Source organism: Lolium perenne, chromosome 4 (assembly GCF_019359855.2).
Source record: "Lolium perenne isolate Kyuss_39 chromosome 4, Kyuss_2.0, whole genome shotgun sequence".
Taxonomy (NCBI): Eukaryota; Viridiplantae; Streptophyta; class Magnoliopsida; order Poales; family Poaceae; genus Lolium; species Lolium perenne.
In genome coordinates, this window is record NC_067247.2 from 19,873,304 (window position 1) to 19,887,463 (window position 14,160).

At 44.7% G+C, this 14,160-nt stretch overlaps 2 protein-coding genes across 2 annotated transcripts; both read right to left on the reverse strand.

Annotated features, from left to right (window-relative positions):
* Nucleotides 1-219: 219 nt before the first annotated feature.
* On the reverse strand, nt 220-1,010 carry LOC127323711 (uncharacterized). The gene is made up of 2 exons (XM_051351834.1): nt 915-1,010; nt 220-735 (listed from the first exon to the last, which is right to left on the reverse strand). Exons 1-2 carry the CDS (start codon nt 973-975, stop codon nt 419-421), a joined length of 378 nt encoding a protein of 125 aa, XP_051207794.1. The 5' UTR covers nt 976-1,010; the 3' UTR covers nt 220-418.
* A 3,454-nt stretch (nt 1,011-4,464) lies between these two features.
* On the reverse strand, nt 4,465-5,579 carry LOC127323684 (uncharacterized). Its single transcript, XM_051351790.2, has 4 exons — nt 5,311-5,579; nt 5,066-5,215; nt 4,913-4,966; nt 4,465-4,795 (listed from the first exon to the last, which is right to left on the reverse strand). The coding sequence occupies exons 1-4, from the start codon at nt 5,516-5,518 to the stop codon at nt 4,704-4,706; spliced, it is 504 nt and encodes a 167-aa protein (XP_051207750.1). The 5' UTR covers nt 5,519-5,579; the 3' UTR covers nt 4,465-4,703.
* Between the last annotated feature and the right edge of the window lie 8,581 nt (nt 5,580-14,160).

The window sequence follows — 14,160 nt, forward strand, 5'->3', positions numbered from 1 at the left end:
ACAGGTTGCTTTCGGGCTTCCAGATGACCTTGATGTCCAGCTGATTCGGGGATTCTCAATGTTTTGTTGCCTTAGAGTTTGTGTGCACTACCAATTTTCTACGAGTAATAATGGTGGTTTGATGATGCAACAATTCGTTCAGAAAATATTATTCCTTCCCTGATGCATTAAAATTGAGAATCTTTGATGCTATTTAACTAAGAACTAAAAACAGCATAGTTTCGCTAGCGGCATACATTAGCTAAATATTCAGCGAGAAGTAATTGTGCTAGTACAATGCTGCGATAATACCCCGACGAAAAAGTTGCACCCCAAGCACAAACATTCCGCGGGTTCCAACCAAACTCCAACTTACGTTATTACTGAAACAATGTTTTCTTTTGGCTACAATGAATAGCTATAGATCTAATTACTGAAATCATGCCACAGAGCACGAGATGTGTGAGTCCACGGGTGCGAAGCTGAACTCGGTGCTCCACACGTAGTAGAACTTGAGCGCGTGGTCCATCGTAACCGGGCTGCCACCGTTGAGGGTGCAGAGCGCGTTGTCTCCGTCGGCCGTGATGGCACCGGCCGGGTCGACGGGGATGGTGGAGTTGAACCCCGAGCACGCCAGTTTCACTTGGGTCTGCGTGCAGATGCACTTGTTCTGCACTGTCACCAAGTACCGTCCTGTCTGCCCCGGCACGGAGGTTTGGGTGACGCTCAGATCTTTCAAGCCGCACTCTGCATTGCCTGTGTACGTAAAACAGAGAAAAATTAAGACAGTTCATGGCATCATTGTTTGTGTACATAGAGCGAAATGCACTTTCCGCACTCATAAAGTGAATGTTAATGTAATTACTCTGGTGATAGATTTGATGTGTTAAAATACTACAAACAAATAGATATACTGCAAAATGATTTGATACTACCTTTCTTGCTAATGCAGAATAGCATCCACGCCACAAGGGTCACTACCAGCTTGACCTCCATTCTAACTTGTTTTATGCCTAGACGATGATAATATATTTGTGCCTGTGGGTTTGCAAAACATCTGCTGCCGCTTGGGGCCGATATATAGGAGTTGCTAGAGGAAATCTTTCACTTGTGTGGCCATTGCATTAATTTGCACTATTTTTTTTGGCTATCTTTGGTCAGAAGTAAATAATTTGATTCCCAGTTTACCATAAAATTACAGTTTTATAATATTAAATCAATTGGTTCCTACATTGACCTTGCCAAATAATAAAATTGATTGTCCCAGTTAATGGTCTCCTCAAATGGTCAGGTCTTGCATTTAATAATCTCCAAATATCCAAATACTCAACATGGATTTTCTCATTGATTTTCTTAAATGGTTGGGCCCTTTATTCGTTTCAAAATACCCAAATGGATTTTCTCAAATGGTTGAGCCATTCCTTTATTATTTTCCAAATACTCAAATGGATTTTCTAAATCACCGATTTTCTCAAATGGCAGCTCCAAAGAAGCAACCAATACAAATATTATTTGTTTCAGGCAATTGATGAATTTTGAAATTGCGTTTTCGTTCAATAAGCGAAGTGGTGTAACGGTTACAATTTTCTTATTATAAAAAACCAAACCATTAAAGAACTCAAACATTTTCCTGTGATCCTCGTCTGTACTAGGCATTCTACTCCTACCCTTGTCCACAGCCGCCGGTTCACATGCCCTCCATAGGGTCTTCGCATAGTGTAGGGTCTTCGTCTACTCCAGCTGGAGGATGGGGGAACCTCGGATTGGGTGACACATCCCCGTATGTTCTTTGAGTTCTTCATCTATGGTGTAGCGGTTGTTAGTGATATAGGGTTGTTTCTCCTTTTCCTTTTCTTGTACTTTTCGGATATGGAGTAGTACTCCAATCCTCTACGTATACCCCTCAATGTATGTTGCCGGTGGGGCTTTTCCACTACTATATAAACACGTACCTGAGCCCCTAACATGGTGTCACTTCTGCCGACCCTAAACACCCACATGGTATCAGAGCCAAGAGAAGAGCCATCAGTTAAAAGACAACTTGTCATTTGATGAAAGAGGTGTGGGTGATGATAGCACACAATATATGAAAATCGTTGATCCTCTCCAATATTTGACTCACACGGGGCCTCACATATCTTTTTTCATTCAACAAAGTTTGTAAATATTTGCATGGGCATAACACTGCTCATTGGACAACTGTAAGAATAATTTTGCGTTGTATTCACGGTACTCTGAAGGTTGGACTTACTTTTCAAAAATCCTTATCTACCCTTCTCAGTGCTTTCTCAAATGCAGAGTAGGCTGGGTTTCTTGATGATAGGAGATCAGCTGGAGGTTTTGCTATATTTTTTTTTGTATCAAATCTTATTTCATGGAGTGCAAGTAAACAAACTACAGCGTCTAGATCTAGTATTGAAGCCGAATATAAAGCTTTGGTCAATGCTACAACTGAGCTCATATGGGTTGAAGCTCTACATGATGAACTTGATATTTCAACTACAACAAAAGTCTTGTCTTTGGTGTGAAAATTTGGGTGCTACTTTTTTATCAGCTAATCATGCATGTCTTCCATGCTAGGACTAAACACATAGAGATTGACTAATATTTTGTTCATGAAAGAGTTTCCAGCGAACTTCGATCAAGTTGTACACGGTTTTACAAAAACTTTGGCAGTCAAGGATCTTCATTACTTCAGGTGTAATCTCAGCCTTTCACACGGTTGTGATTAGGGGGGGGGGGGGGGGGGGGGGTTAGCGATGTAGTGTTGTACCTCTTTTTCCCTATCGGATATGGAATAGTATTCCAATCCTCTATGTGTACTCCTCAATGTACGCAACTAGTGGGGCTTTTCCACTGCTATATTAACACATAATACTTGAGCGCCTAAGGGGGTATCGCTCCTGCCAATCCTAAGCACCAACATGGGAATTGGCAGCGATAGAATAAAGATTCTTCAGCCCGCCCCAGATTGGTGTTCTTCCCTGAATGAGCGTCCACAAGTAGAGTTTGGATTCAATCGTCGGGCATTAGACCTGGCGTGATAAGTTCCTGTCTACAGCGGCAACATTCAGTGGAGGGGATGATGCCGCAGAGTATTGGCACCCTCAAGTTTTGCCTCCGCCCGATGAAGCTCATACATGTACGGCTTCGTTGGGGGAACTTAACTGAGTTTGAGAAAGTTTGATTTCAAAACAAAACTAATATGACTTATGTTCCGGGAATGATGGCGTATGTATCATGTACAAAAACCATTCAGTTTACATTCTTGCCTGATCACATATCTTTACCTTCTATTCATACACCAATATGGGATTCACTTTAATTCCAAAATAAAATATTGAGTAATCATAATTGTTATGTGGGTTTTCAAAAATCTGGAATTATGAAATTTCATGAAAATTCTAGCCATACGACTTATTTGTTCCCATTAAAAAAAATACACAACTTATCTGTATTTTTTTGTGAACTTTCAATGTATAATGTTTTGTGTAATTTTTTTGGCAACATATGTAAAAGTTCATGTTAGAATCATATGATGGAATTTAAGGTATGACATTGACAAATATATTGATATTCCCGGGCATTTTATTAGTAATGTACATTTAGTGAATTTATATTTGTCGAGACCCATATTGTGAGTGCGAGATTACTAGTGCACTGGTACAAAACCAACGATTAGAGACGCCCCTAGACCCGGTTTACCCTAAACAAAATAAAAGCCGACTTAGAGTACAACCCCTCAAATGTCCGTAAATTAGGTGCCATCTCTAATAAATTTAGCCTGTTGAAAATAGCGGCCGTTGCTAAATATGAGCTAGGTAAAAACAAGTTTCAAACTTTGTTTTATGTTGAGAGTTTTTGACAATTTTCTTTTATTTAGACACTTAACTCTAGAATCCAAAATTTTTGTCACTTTGTTCATGTGTACCTTGTATGTAATTAATAACCAAGAAAAGTAGAACTCATCCATGAAGTACTACTTTTAGGAGTCTAATAAGAAATACATATGTAAATTTTATAACTGATGGCCATCTGATAATACAAGTTAGGAAAAAATTAGCATGGCAGGTAGACTATGCGCCTTCATTCGTAGAGCCACAGATAGCTCGGTGGATAAAGAAATCTTGAAAATGTAGAATTCAAGAACGAAACTCTTGTACTTAGAATTAATGTTTGGCACCAGAAATTGTTGCTTTCTTTCCACGTGGATACCACACAGCAGGCTGAGCTTCACAAGTGCTGAGATCTAGTACAAATCTCACATCAGTTAGCTAGTACAGGTTTTCAAGAGATTTTTTGATATAGTGGTGGAGCAACGAAACTATATCTTTCTTTGTCCGAAAAATAAAATTCATGTATATGTTCGTTAGTCCTTAGATTAGGTGAGCCACGTAAACACGTTTTGCGGTACAATGGAATTGTTCTTGGTCATACAAGAGATCAGGCCTTGGACCAGTTGATAGGCATAGGCCTCTGACATGATTTACTCACAATATAGATACTGAACTTTTCATGCATATAAAGCCAAAATACAACATCACACACTAGATAAGGAGAAGTGCATCATCATCCTCATCGCAATTATTTAGAACGGATATGTGACTTATTTAAGAGGGCACAATGGTTTGGACATGCATGATGTCCGTTTATTTAATTCAGATGTTCACAAACAACATTTCCTCCTTGGAGCTCCAGAGCGAGAGATGCATGCTGTGGCTTTCTTAAGCAGCGGTAGCAGCTATATCGATGCCCTTTGCGCAGAGACTGTCGCACACATCCTTACACTGTTCCTTCACGCCTGCGCTGATATCAACTGCATACGATCAAAGAAAAGACGGCGGTATTAGCAGCGAATTAACATCGAGTGAGTTTGACAAGCTCGCAAAACGTTTGAAAAGGAGCAACAGAAGATGGCATCGATCTTACGCACGTTTGTTTGCGTGGTTGCACTTGGACGAGCAACCCAGCCTGCAGCGACGTTGGCCTGCCAAAACATGAAAGAGAATTAATGGCAACGCCCCGCCATGAATTGAAGCGATGAAGTGAATTAGACGAATGGATGTACGGGATGAAGTTTTCCTACCAGCTGCCTTGGAGTGAAGGAGGTTCACCTCGCTGCAGCCACATTCCTTCACACAAGTTTCATGCGGGGTACCCTCGTCGTCGCATACCTCAACGCACTGTATCTGAGAAGGGCTACAGCCACCGACCTGAGCGCGCTGCAGTCCGAGACCTAGATTCGAAGAGCATGTTATTCATCGTCACCACAATGTATTAAAAGCGATGAACTGAACTGACTAATATCCACGGGATGTTCTTTTTTCCTACCAGCTGGCTTGGAGTGAAACAGCAGGTTCAGCTCGCTGCAGCCACATTCTTTCACACACTGCTCGTGCGGGATGTCCTCGTCGTCGCACACCTCAATGCACTGCAGCTGAGAAGGGCTGCAACCTAAGGCCTGAGCGTGGTGCAGCAGCCCGAGACATAGCATGAGCACACCAGTGATCACGACCCTGCTAACAACTTTGTTCTCCATGTCTTCTTCAGTGTGAGCGTGTGTGTTTTTCTTCTCTGGCTCGCTAGCAGCGAAGGCGGGCTGTTTCTGACGGAGTTTCCTTGCTCGATCGTCAGCTCTATTTATAGAATAATTGCTGCGTGCTGTGCTTTGCCTGCCTGCCTACCCAATTACGAGATGATTATGAGCACGGCTGAGAACCATGTGCATTTCACCTACCCAGATCATTGCCCAACCATACACGAGTACTAGCCATGCATGTGTGCCTTGTCCTAGCCACATAACTCCAACAGAACTACCTCACGTACTAGCCATGAAATCATGTACGGGTCCAGTACCATGGCTTAATAGATGGTGACTCAACGAGAGTAGACAAATGAAGGCCGAGCTACATGTAGCTCTTTATTTTTAAAAATTCAGAAATTATATTTTTAAGATTTAAAAAATTCTGATAAAAAATCCTTGATGTAGCCAATGATGGAATCTATAGACATGCAAAATCTTAATGTGAAATTCTTAGTACTTTAGGCTGCACAAAAATGTGATTTTCAAAATTTTGAAAATAAAGGGCAACAGTTTTGAGATTGGAAAATGTGCTACTCCCTCCGATCCATATATTACTTACCACTAAAATAGATGTATCTACAATTAAAATGTATCTGGATACATCTATATTAGTGTCAAGTAATATGGATCGGGAGGAGTACTAAGATCTAAACTATTTTTCATTTGCGTTGCTCAAAACAAAAAGTATTTCCAATTGATATTTTCCATGTTGTGGGATCGATACATCATTTACCTATATTAGGAAAAAAATAAAGATAATTTGAAACTCGGAACTATGATTTTCGAAATTTTTAAAAGAATAAGATCACTAGCTAGTATCCACGTGCACCAAATCTCCACTCTAGACTGGTGTAGAATTAAAAAGGCAATATAAGAACCGTAGGTGCTATGCATGTGCCCGATCGATTTTATTACTAATTGAACTATCCGTCAAGAATATATATTAGTATCGCGAATATATCAATTACATCCAACCTCTACACTAAAAAGTGTCTGAAGACATCAATGATGCATACAGCCTAAAAATAAAATAAAAAGGGAGAAAAACTTTCTCATGGTGATAAAAAACACACAACAACATCTTTCCAACCACCACCAAAGATAACGTCTAGACAAAAAAAATTGATTCTCCAAAATCGACGCTTAATAATGTACAAGCGTTATGGTTGTCCGGCAGAAGATATTAACTTAGATTTTCACCCTCAAAAAAGGTCCAGAGTTCTCAACAGTGATTTCAGGATTTCTTCTACACGTGGATACAAAAAGAATGCATGTCTTAAACTCTCACAATCAGAGCGGCATAGGTGACATTGAGAGCTACTCCTATATTGCATATGACGGTTTGCCAAAATGCGTTTCATAGGATCGCTCCTAGGAAGAACCTTCCTCAAAAAGGGAAGCCTTAAGTTTCAATCCCCACGTTCGATTCCGATTCCAACTGTGACCTCGAGTTGATTCTCCCGACCTACTCCTATATCACGAGGAGATCCTATTCTCTGAAGTTCGTAGTTTTCGATCCCGGCGACGATCCAGAGCAAATGGAGATGGAGATGTCGCCCCCGCTGCCGTGCCTCGCCATGGTGCACGGCGTAGGCGCCAAAGACCAACCCCCCACCGCGACGACGCTGTTCAGCGTCGCCGACGGCAGGCCCCTTGCCGGCGCCGGCGCTGGCTGGCTTGCCCTGGAGGAGGAGCTGAAGAACAAATACCTGTGTCCCACGCCGCAGGGGTGGATGCTAGTCCATGACCCAAAGGCCACCACCACCTACCTACTGGATGCCACGAGCCGTCAAAAGATCCAGCTGCCGCATCTCGCGGTCGAGCAGCGCCTGATTCCGTACTGCAGCTGCCTGCTCTCAGGCGAGCCCACGGCGCCGGGCTGCCCCGTGCTTCTTGTGGAGCCCATCGACGCCACCATATGGTACTGCCGCGTCGGCGACTCCGAGTGGACCATGCACGAGTACGACATCGGGACCGTGGGAGACGAGTACTACGTCGAGAAGCGAGTCATCGCCCCGATCGCGGCGTTCGGGGGCAGGTTCTACTTCAACCCCGTGCCCGCCGAGACGCGCGTCCTGGAGCTGCTCCTCCGGCCCGGGGCGGCGGCGTTGGCGCCGGTGTTCGGGTCGGTCGCGAGGGAGCCCGAGTCGACAGAGGACGACGGCTTCGTCGGGACGGCGGAGGTGTTCATGGTGGGGACCGGCGACGAGCTGTACCAGGTCATACTGGCCCAAAAGGCCAAAACGGCGGGAGGTACGACGAGGTCAGGGTCTTGAGGATGGACTTCACGGACAGCCGGTGGCAACTCGTCGACGAGCTCAGCGGCCGCGCCTTCTTCGTGGCGCCCATGTACTTTGGTGCATCGTGCGTGCCCGTGGCCGGCGACGGTGGGATCCGGCAGGACTGCGTCTACTCGCTGGTTGGGACCGCCAATAATTCTTTCAGGGTTTTCAATCTGAAGCATGGGACTTCAGAAGTGTGCATCAGTCATGAGCAGCCAGATGTTCTGGAGACGGTCGGGAAATCAAGGCCGTGCTGGGTGCTTCCAAGAACACATCCAAGAGCTTGATCTCTTACGCTGCGAGTCATGTAATGTTTAGGGTTTGGTGATCCATTTGTCGGGGAAATAGAGTTTTGCACTTGTGGTGTGACCATCCTGACTAACTCCATGTTCTTAACCGACAAGTTAATTCTTACACACAAGTGTAAAACTCCACTGGGTGAAATCAAACGTGGGCGTGTAAGAATTAACTCGTGGGTCGATTGCATGACTCGCAGCGTAAAACTAAGGTAACCTAAGTGTTTTTTTTTTTTTTGCGGGTTACCTAAGTGTTTTGTGTTGGCCAAGATCAAGATCTAGTCTCCAACTTTATGCCAGCAAACAACCAAAATCGCGAAACTCTTGTTTTTAGAAACTCTAGCATTGGGTTTGTTCCATAACTGCCAACGGGCGTAGAGCCGTTCGACAACTGAAGTGCATTAAAGTTGCACCATCAGGTATCAAAGTTGTGTTGTCGACACCAAATTGCTTTGTTGGGCACAAGTTATTTTCTTTTTGGGTACCAAAGTTACGCTTTCAACTACCATAGTTATGTTGCCGGGCATCAAAGGTGCTCGATGGCCGCTAAAAGTTGATTGTCGCTCAATAGAATCATGGCGTTGGCACGCAAATTGCCCTTTCGTCCCAAAATTGCGCCAACGGACACCAACGTTGCTTGACATTCATTAGAGTTGCTCTATTAGGGTCCGAAGTTGCTCTGCAGGGAACCAAAAATTGTATCGTTGGACACCAAAGTTGCTCTCACGGGCACCAACATTGCTCTGTCATACATTAGAGTTGCTCAGGTACCAAAATTGCGTTGTAAGACACCAAAGCTGCGCTTTCGGCCACAATAGTTATGTTGTCGGGCACCAAAGTTACTGTAACATGTGCTAAATGTTCATCGTCGCTCACTAGAATCACGCTGTCGGCAAGAAAAATACCCTTGGGACCAAAATTGCCCGTTGACACCAAAGCCACGTCGTAAGGCACCAAACTTGCTCTGCAGGGCAGCAAAAATCACGTCGGCGGGCACACAAATTGCCCTTTCGACACCAAAGTTGGGTCGTAAGGCACCAAAGTTGCTCTGCCATTTATTAGAGTTGGGTTCGAAGTTACTCTGAAGGGTACCAAAAATTGCGTCGTCGGGCACCAAAGATGCTCTCTCATGCATTCCTCTGTAGTGTACCAAAAATTGTGTCGTAAGGTACCAAAGTTGCTCTGACGGGACACCAACATTGCTCTGTTACGCATTAGAGTTTCTCTATTAGGGTCCGAAGTTGCTCTCTAGGGTACCAAAAGACGGGTAGGGAATTCTATGAACTGGAGTCCCGACCTTTGGCACCGCGCCAAATCCCTCTTGATGGTCTTCACCAAATATTTTCTCTCATCTCTATTTGTGAGTATAAGTTGCTTGTTTGTAGCTAAAGGTGTTTCTCTCAATGCTAAAGTCATTTCTCTCTCTGATTATCGGCAACTTCGAAAAGCACTAGACAAATTCGTCGAGGTAATATGCATTTTTGCAATGGCTGAAAAATACATTGTTGGGCAATGTTTAGGCAGCAAACTAACATAATTTAGCAACTTTTAATAAGTGACGTAATTGAGTAAAGCAACAAATTAATAGATTTAAGCAACTGATATGTGAAATTAAGCAACTAATATGACAAAGAGCTGAATCATTAAGTCCAATCATCATGTCGATCCATATCTTCTCCACTCCCTCTCTCACACGATAGTGTGATCCAAGCAAAAATAGAAGGTAAACACTACTTGTTTCCTTCCCGCAGCCCCGACCAATCCTCTCTCCCCGTGACCAAATTGGCCCGACGGACTGAAAGAACAGGGCCGAGTGATGGATCTATGTCGCCCTCTATGGGATCTCCATCGCCGTCCAGGGGCATGTCCATACGCTCAGGTAATCCCAAAGCAGCGTCTAGTCGACTGTCTTGGGGCCTCCTCGATGCGGTTCCCGCCGGGAACATGACGACAAAGGCGCCCGTTTTGGCCGGCCATGCCTTGGCAGCAGGACCGTGGAGCTTCTAGATCGATTGTAGCGGAGACCATCTTGGGCGGAGGATGGGGCCAAGGGACATCCGCCGGAGCGACGAGCGGTGGAGCTAACCAGATGTGGTGGCGGGCACGCAGTTCAGGCCGGGCGGCGTCGATCTACGCGTATGGCGCTGGTAGTTTAGTTGGAGGTGAGGGCAGGATGTGGCGCCGCGGAGGAACAGAGGTTTGGGGCACCGCCGTGGCCTGGCTGCAGTCGGTGGGGAACAGAGGTTTGGGGGGCAGTGGAGGTTCGGGAAATGTGAAACGGTTCGCGTTCGTAGGCCACGTGCTCCACCCGACAAAAAAGCACCTGGGCCCGGATCGCCACCATCGTGTGGTCGCGTGTGTGATCGCTTGAGACTTCCGTTTGGCGGGCGTGCGTTCGGAAGAATTCAGGATTTACTAACTACGGGTACCTTTATTCAGCTTTATTGGATCGCTCGGGTTCAGTTGTTCTCGAATGAATTTTGAGAAACCAAAATCTTATGCAAGGCGGTAATAATGTAACAGATCCGAAGGAGTTAATTTTTGTTGGAGCATGGTACATATAGTGGCACAGAAGGAAGTTTGTGAACGGAGAAATGATTGCTTATCCGACCCAAACTGCTTTCTCTATTCAAGCTCTTAAATTAAATTACCGTGGTGCTCATGAAAATGTTGAATCAAAGAAAAGTGATTTGGAACAAGCCACAACCAAATGTCTATAAACTGAATATTGATGCATGCTATTTTCCGAATGGATCTAGCGCTGCAAGAGCGATTATCTGTAATTATAAGGGTGAAGCCATTACGGGATCAAGTTTATTGATGCAAAATCTTGGTGATGCAACATCGGCTGATGCTGCTGCACTGCTACATGGCCTCCTTCTAGTTGAGAGGATTGAGTGTTCTCCTGTGACTATAGAATTAGATTCCATGGAACTTGTTCAAGCTTTTAATGGAGAAGTGCAAATCTGGAGTCCCTACACTGCTACCTTAGCAGACTGCTTCATCACTGCTAGTAGAATTGGCCATATTACTATGAAGCATTGTTTTCGTGAGGCAAATAGTGTCGCTCATGAGTTAGCTAGAGTTTGCTTTGATACAAAGATTTCTACTTTTTGGGACTGCGACCCCCTTAGTTTTATTTTGTCTTTTGTAATGAATGATGTGACGTTGTTCATAACGATGTAACAATACTTTGTTTCGCAGGCAACAAGTTCCAGACGAACTCTTTTCTTTCCAGGGTACCGAAGGAAGCTGGAAGGTTTTTAATGAGGCGGCTTACTGACCTTAATATATGGGTTTCAAAAAAAAAGTAGTATACTTATCTTAACTTTACAATGACACGGATTGTCCCACCACTCATAACTTGGGACGCGCCTAGCGGGCGGCCGCGTGCCCGTTGATGCATCTGAGAACTCAACAAACAAAGGAAAGTTCTTGTCGGTATCTCACCCTTTCTCCCGACGTCTCCCTCACACAACCTTCTGCGAACCAGGCGCAGCCCTGACCTCTTGACCCGACCTCCTCCCGCCGACAGGCCCTAAGCACCTGCGCTCACCGCCGGCCTCCCCTCCGGCACAGGATCCCCCGCCATAGATTTCCCCTCCAGCGCACGCCCTGGCCGCCGACCAGGTGTCGGCTTTACCCACGCGACCGCGCCATAGCATGGAGCAGCATGTGGAGAAAACAGCACATGCGCGTGGACCGGTGTCTCCCCGATGGGGAATCAGGGGAGATGGAACCGGCGGGGCTTCGCCGGTTAACGGCAGCGGTAGAGGAGGCCGACGGCGGGTAGAATCGGTGGCAGAGGGTGCATTGACGGGAGGATAGAGAGAAATTGGGAGGACATGCACATGCGGGAGGAAGAAGAAGATAAAGGAAACAAAGAGGATAGATCTGGGTCCCACCCATAAAAGACTTGGTTGTTGCCCCATCGTGCAATTTTTTTGCCTAATTCACTTAATAGTTGCTAAAAAATGCTAATTTGTTGTCTGTATATTGGAGTAGTTATAATTTTCCCTAGTAACAATGTGTACCAAATTCTGAAGTTGTGTATAGATATTATGATTTATTTAGATGTTATGAAATTGCCTACAGATGTTTCGAAGTGGGCGTCGCCATCCACGCCGATATTGTTCAAACATTTCAACGCCGGTCCAAAAGCGGCCCACGCGGAAGTTTGGAGAGGTGATCATTAACTCCAGCGTGACACTCAAGAGGAATTCCTGGACGCTTCGTTGGGAGGTGCATTAGAATCCATCCAAATATACACAACTTTCATAACAATTTGTAGATATTCTGACTCCGGATTGATTGATGATGGACTCAAATGTTGTTCTATCATGCACCAAAGTATCGCCGTGAGGCACCAAAGTTGTTTTGTCGGACACCATTGTTGTGCCGTTAGTCACCAATGTTGCACCGTACGGTAGCAAAGTTGCGTCATCATCACCTAATTTGCTCCAGTGGGCACCAAAGTTGTTCTTTCGGACACCAAAATAGTGCAACCATGCACCAAAGTTGTTCCATTGGGTTTCAAAGTTGCTCTGTATATCACCAAAGTTGGGCTCCAAAGTTGCTCCCACGGATTCCAAAGTTGTTTTGTTGGGCATCGAAATTGCTCTGTCGGGCACCAAAGTTGCTCCGTCGAGTTTCAAAGTTGTTATATTGGGCACCAAAATTGCTCCATCGAGTTCCAAAGTTGCTCTGCATGGTACCAAAAATCCGTTGACATGCACCAAAGTTGCTCTGACGTGAGGTGCATAAGGGGCAAGGGTGGAGGGATTAGCCGGCCCTATTGCTCTTTTTCTAAGCACTGGTGGAAAAAGGGGCTTTGGTCGCGGTTGGCAACTGCCATTAGTCGCGGTGGCGCAACCGCGACCAAAGTAGCGCGACTAAAGGCCCCCCCCTTTAGTCGCGGTTCCTTACGAACCGCGACTAAAGGCCCGTCCACGTTGGCCGCAGGCGAGCGCCAGGGCGGAGGACCTTTAGTCGCGGTTCTTCTGGCCAACCGTGACTAAAGGCCTCCGCAGGGTTTAGGGTTTTAGCCCCCTCCCCCTAAATCTGGTTTCTTTTTAATTTGTATTGTTTTATTTCTTTTGGGTTTTAATTTTGAAGGAGTTTCACATATTCTACGGTACTACATACATGCATATGAATGTAAAATTTCAAACAAATTTGAAATTAGAACCAAAAAGAATTCAAGAGGAATATACAATATATATTCAATATCGGATGACCATATACAAATATATATTCAATATCGGATGACCATATACAATTTTGAACAAGTTTCCATCCATAATTTAGTGCATAAAAAGTTCTACGTCATCGTAATGGTGTTCTCCTCTAGGATCGATGACTTCCCTCGCCAACCATCCAGCTAGTTCCTCTTGAAGTGGTCGGAAGCGAGCTTCTGGACTAAGCGTCTTCCGGAGGTTATTCCTCAGGATGTTGTTCTCACACCGCTGGTCCCGCTCATTGCAGTATCTCCGGATCCTCTCACAAACATAGTATCCACATAGATTGGTCCTCGGTGGCTGAATATCCCCAGTCGTCCGCACTGCCATTTTAAAATGTAGCTCTTTTTTGAATTCACCGACCTTGGTATCTACGAACCGTCTCCAAACCCTACGAGGCAAAGAAAATTAAATGAACAAGAGAGTTATTAATTAGTTACTTGATATTAGGAAATGATGAACGAAATAGGCCGATCGATATAGAGCGCAAATGAATGAAAATAATTACTTTTGCATCATTTTTCTCATGTCGCCCCAAAGCGCTGGATCCATATTCAGAGAGTCGTGGACGAGAACTGAGGAGGTCTGAACTTGAATTACCATAAGAATCCAGTGGAACCTGCGGACACGATACATGCACAGTCATGCATAACTCATCGATTAGCCACATACCATGCATGGAGTAAACAAAAGAGAATGTGCTCAAGACAGAAACACTCACCCAAAATGGTAAGGAAATAGAATATCACTTTTGAGTTTCTGTTTTCTAATAAACCGCCACA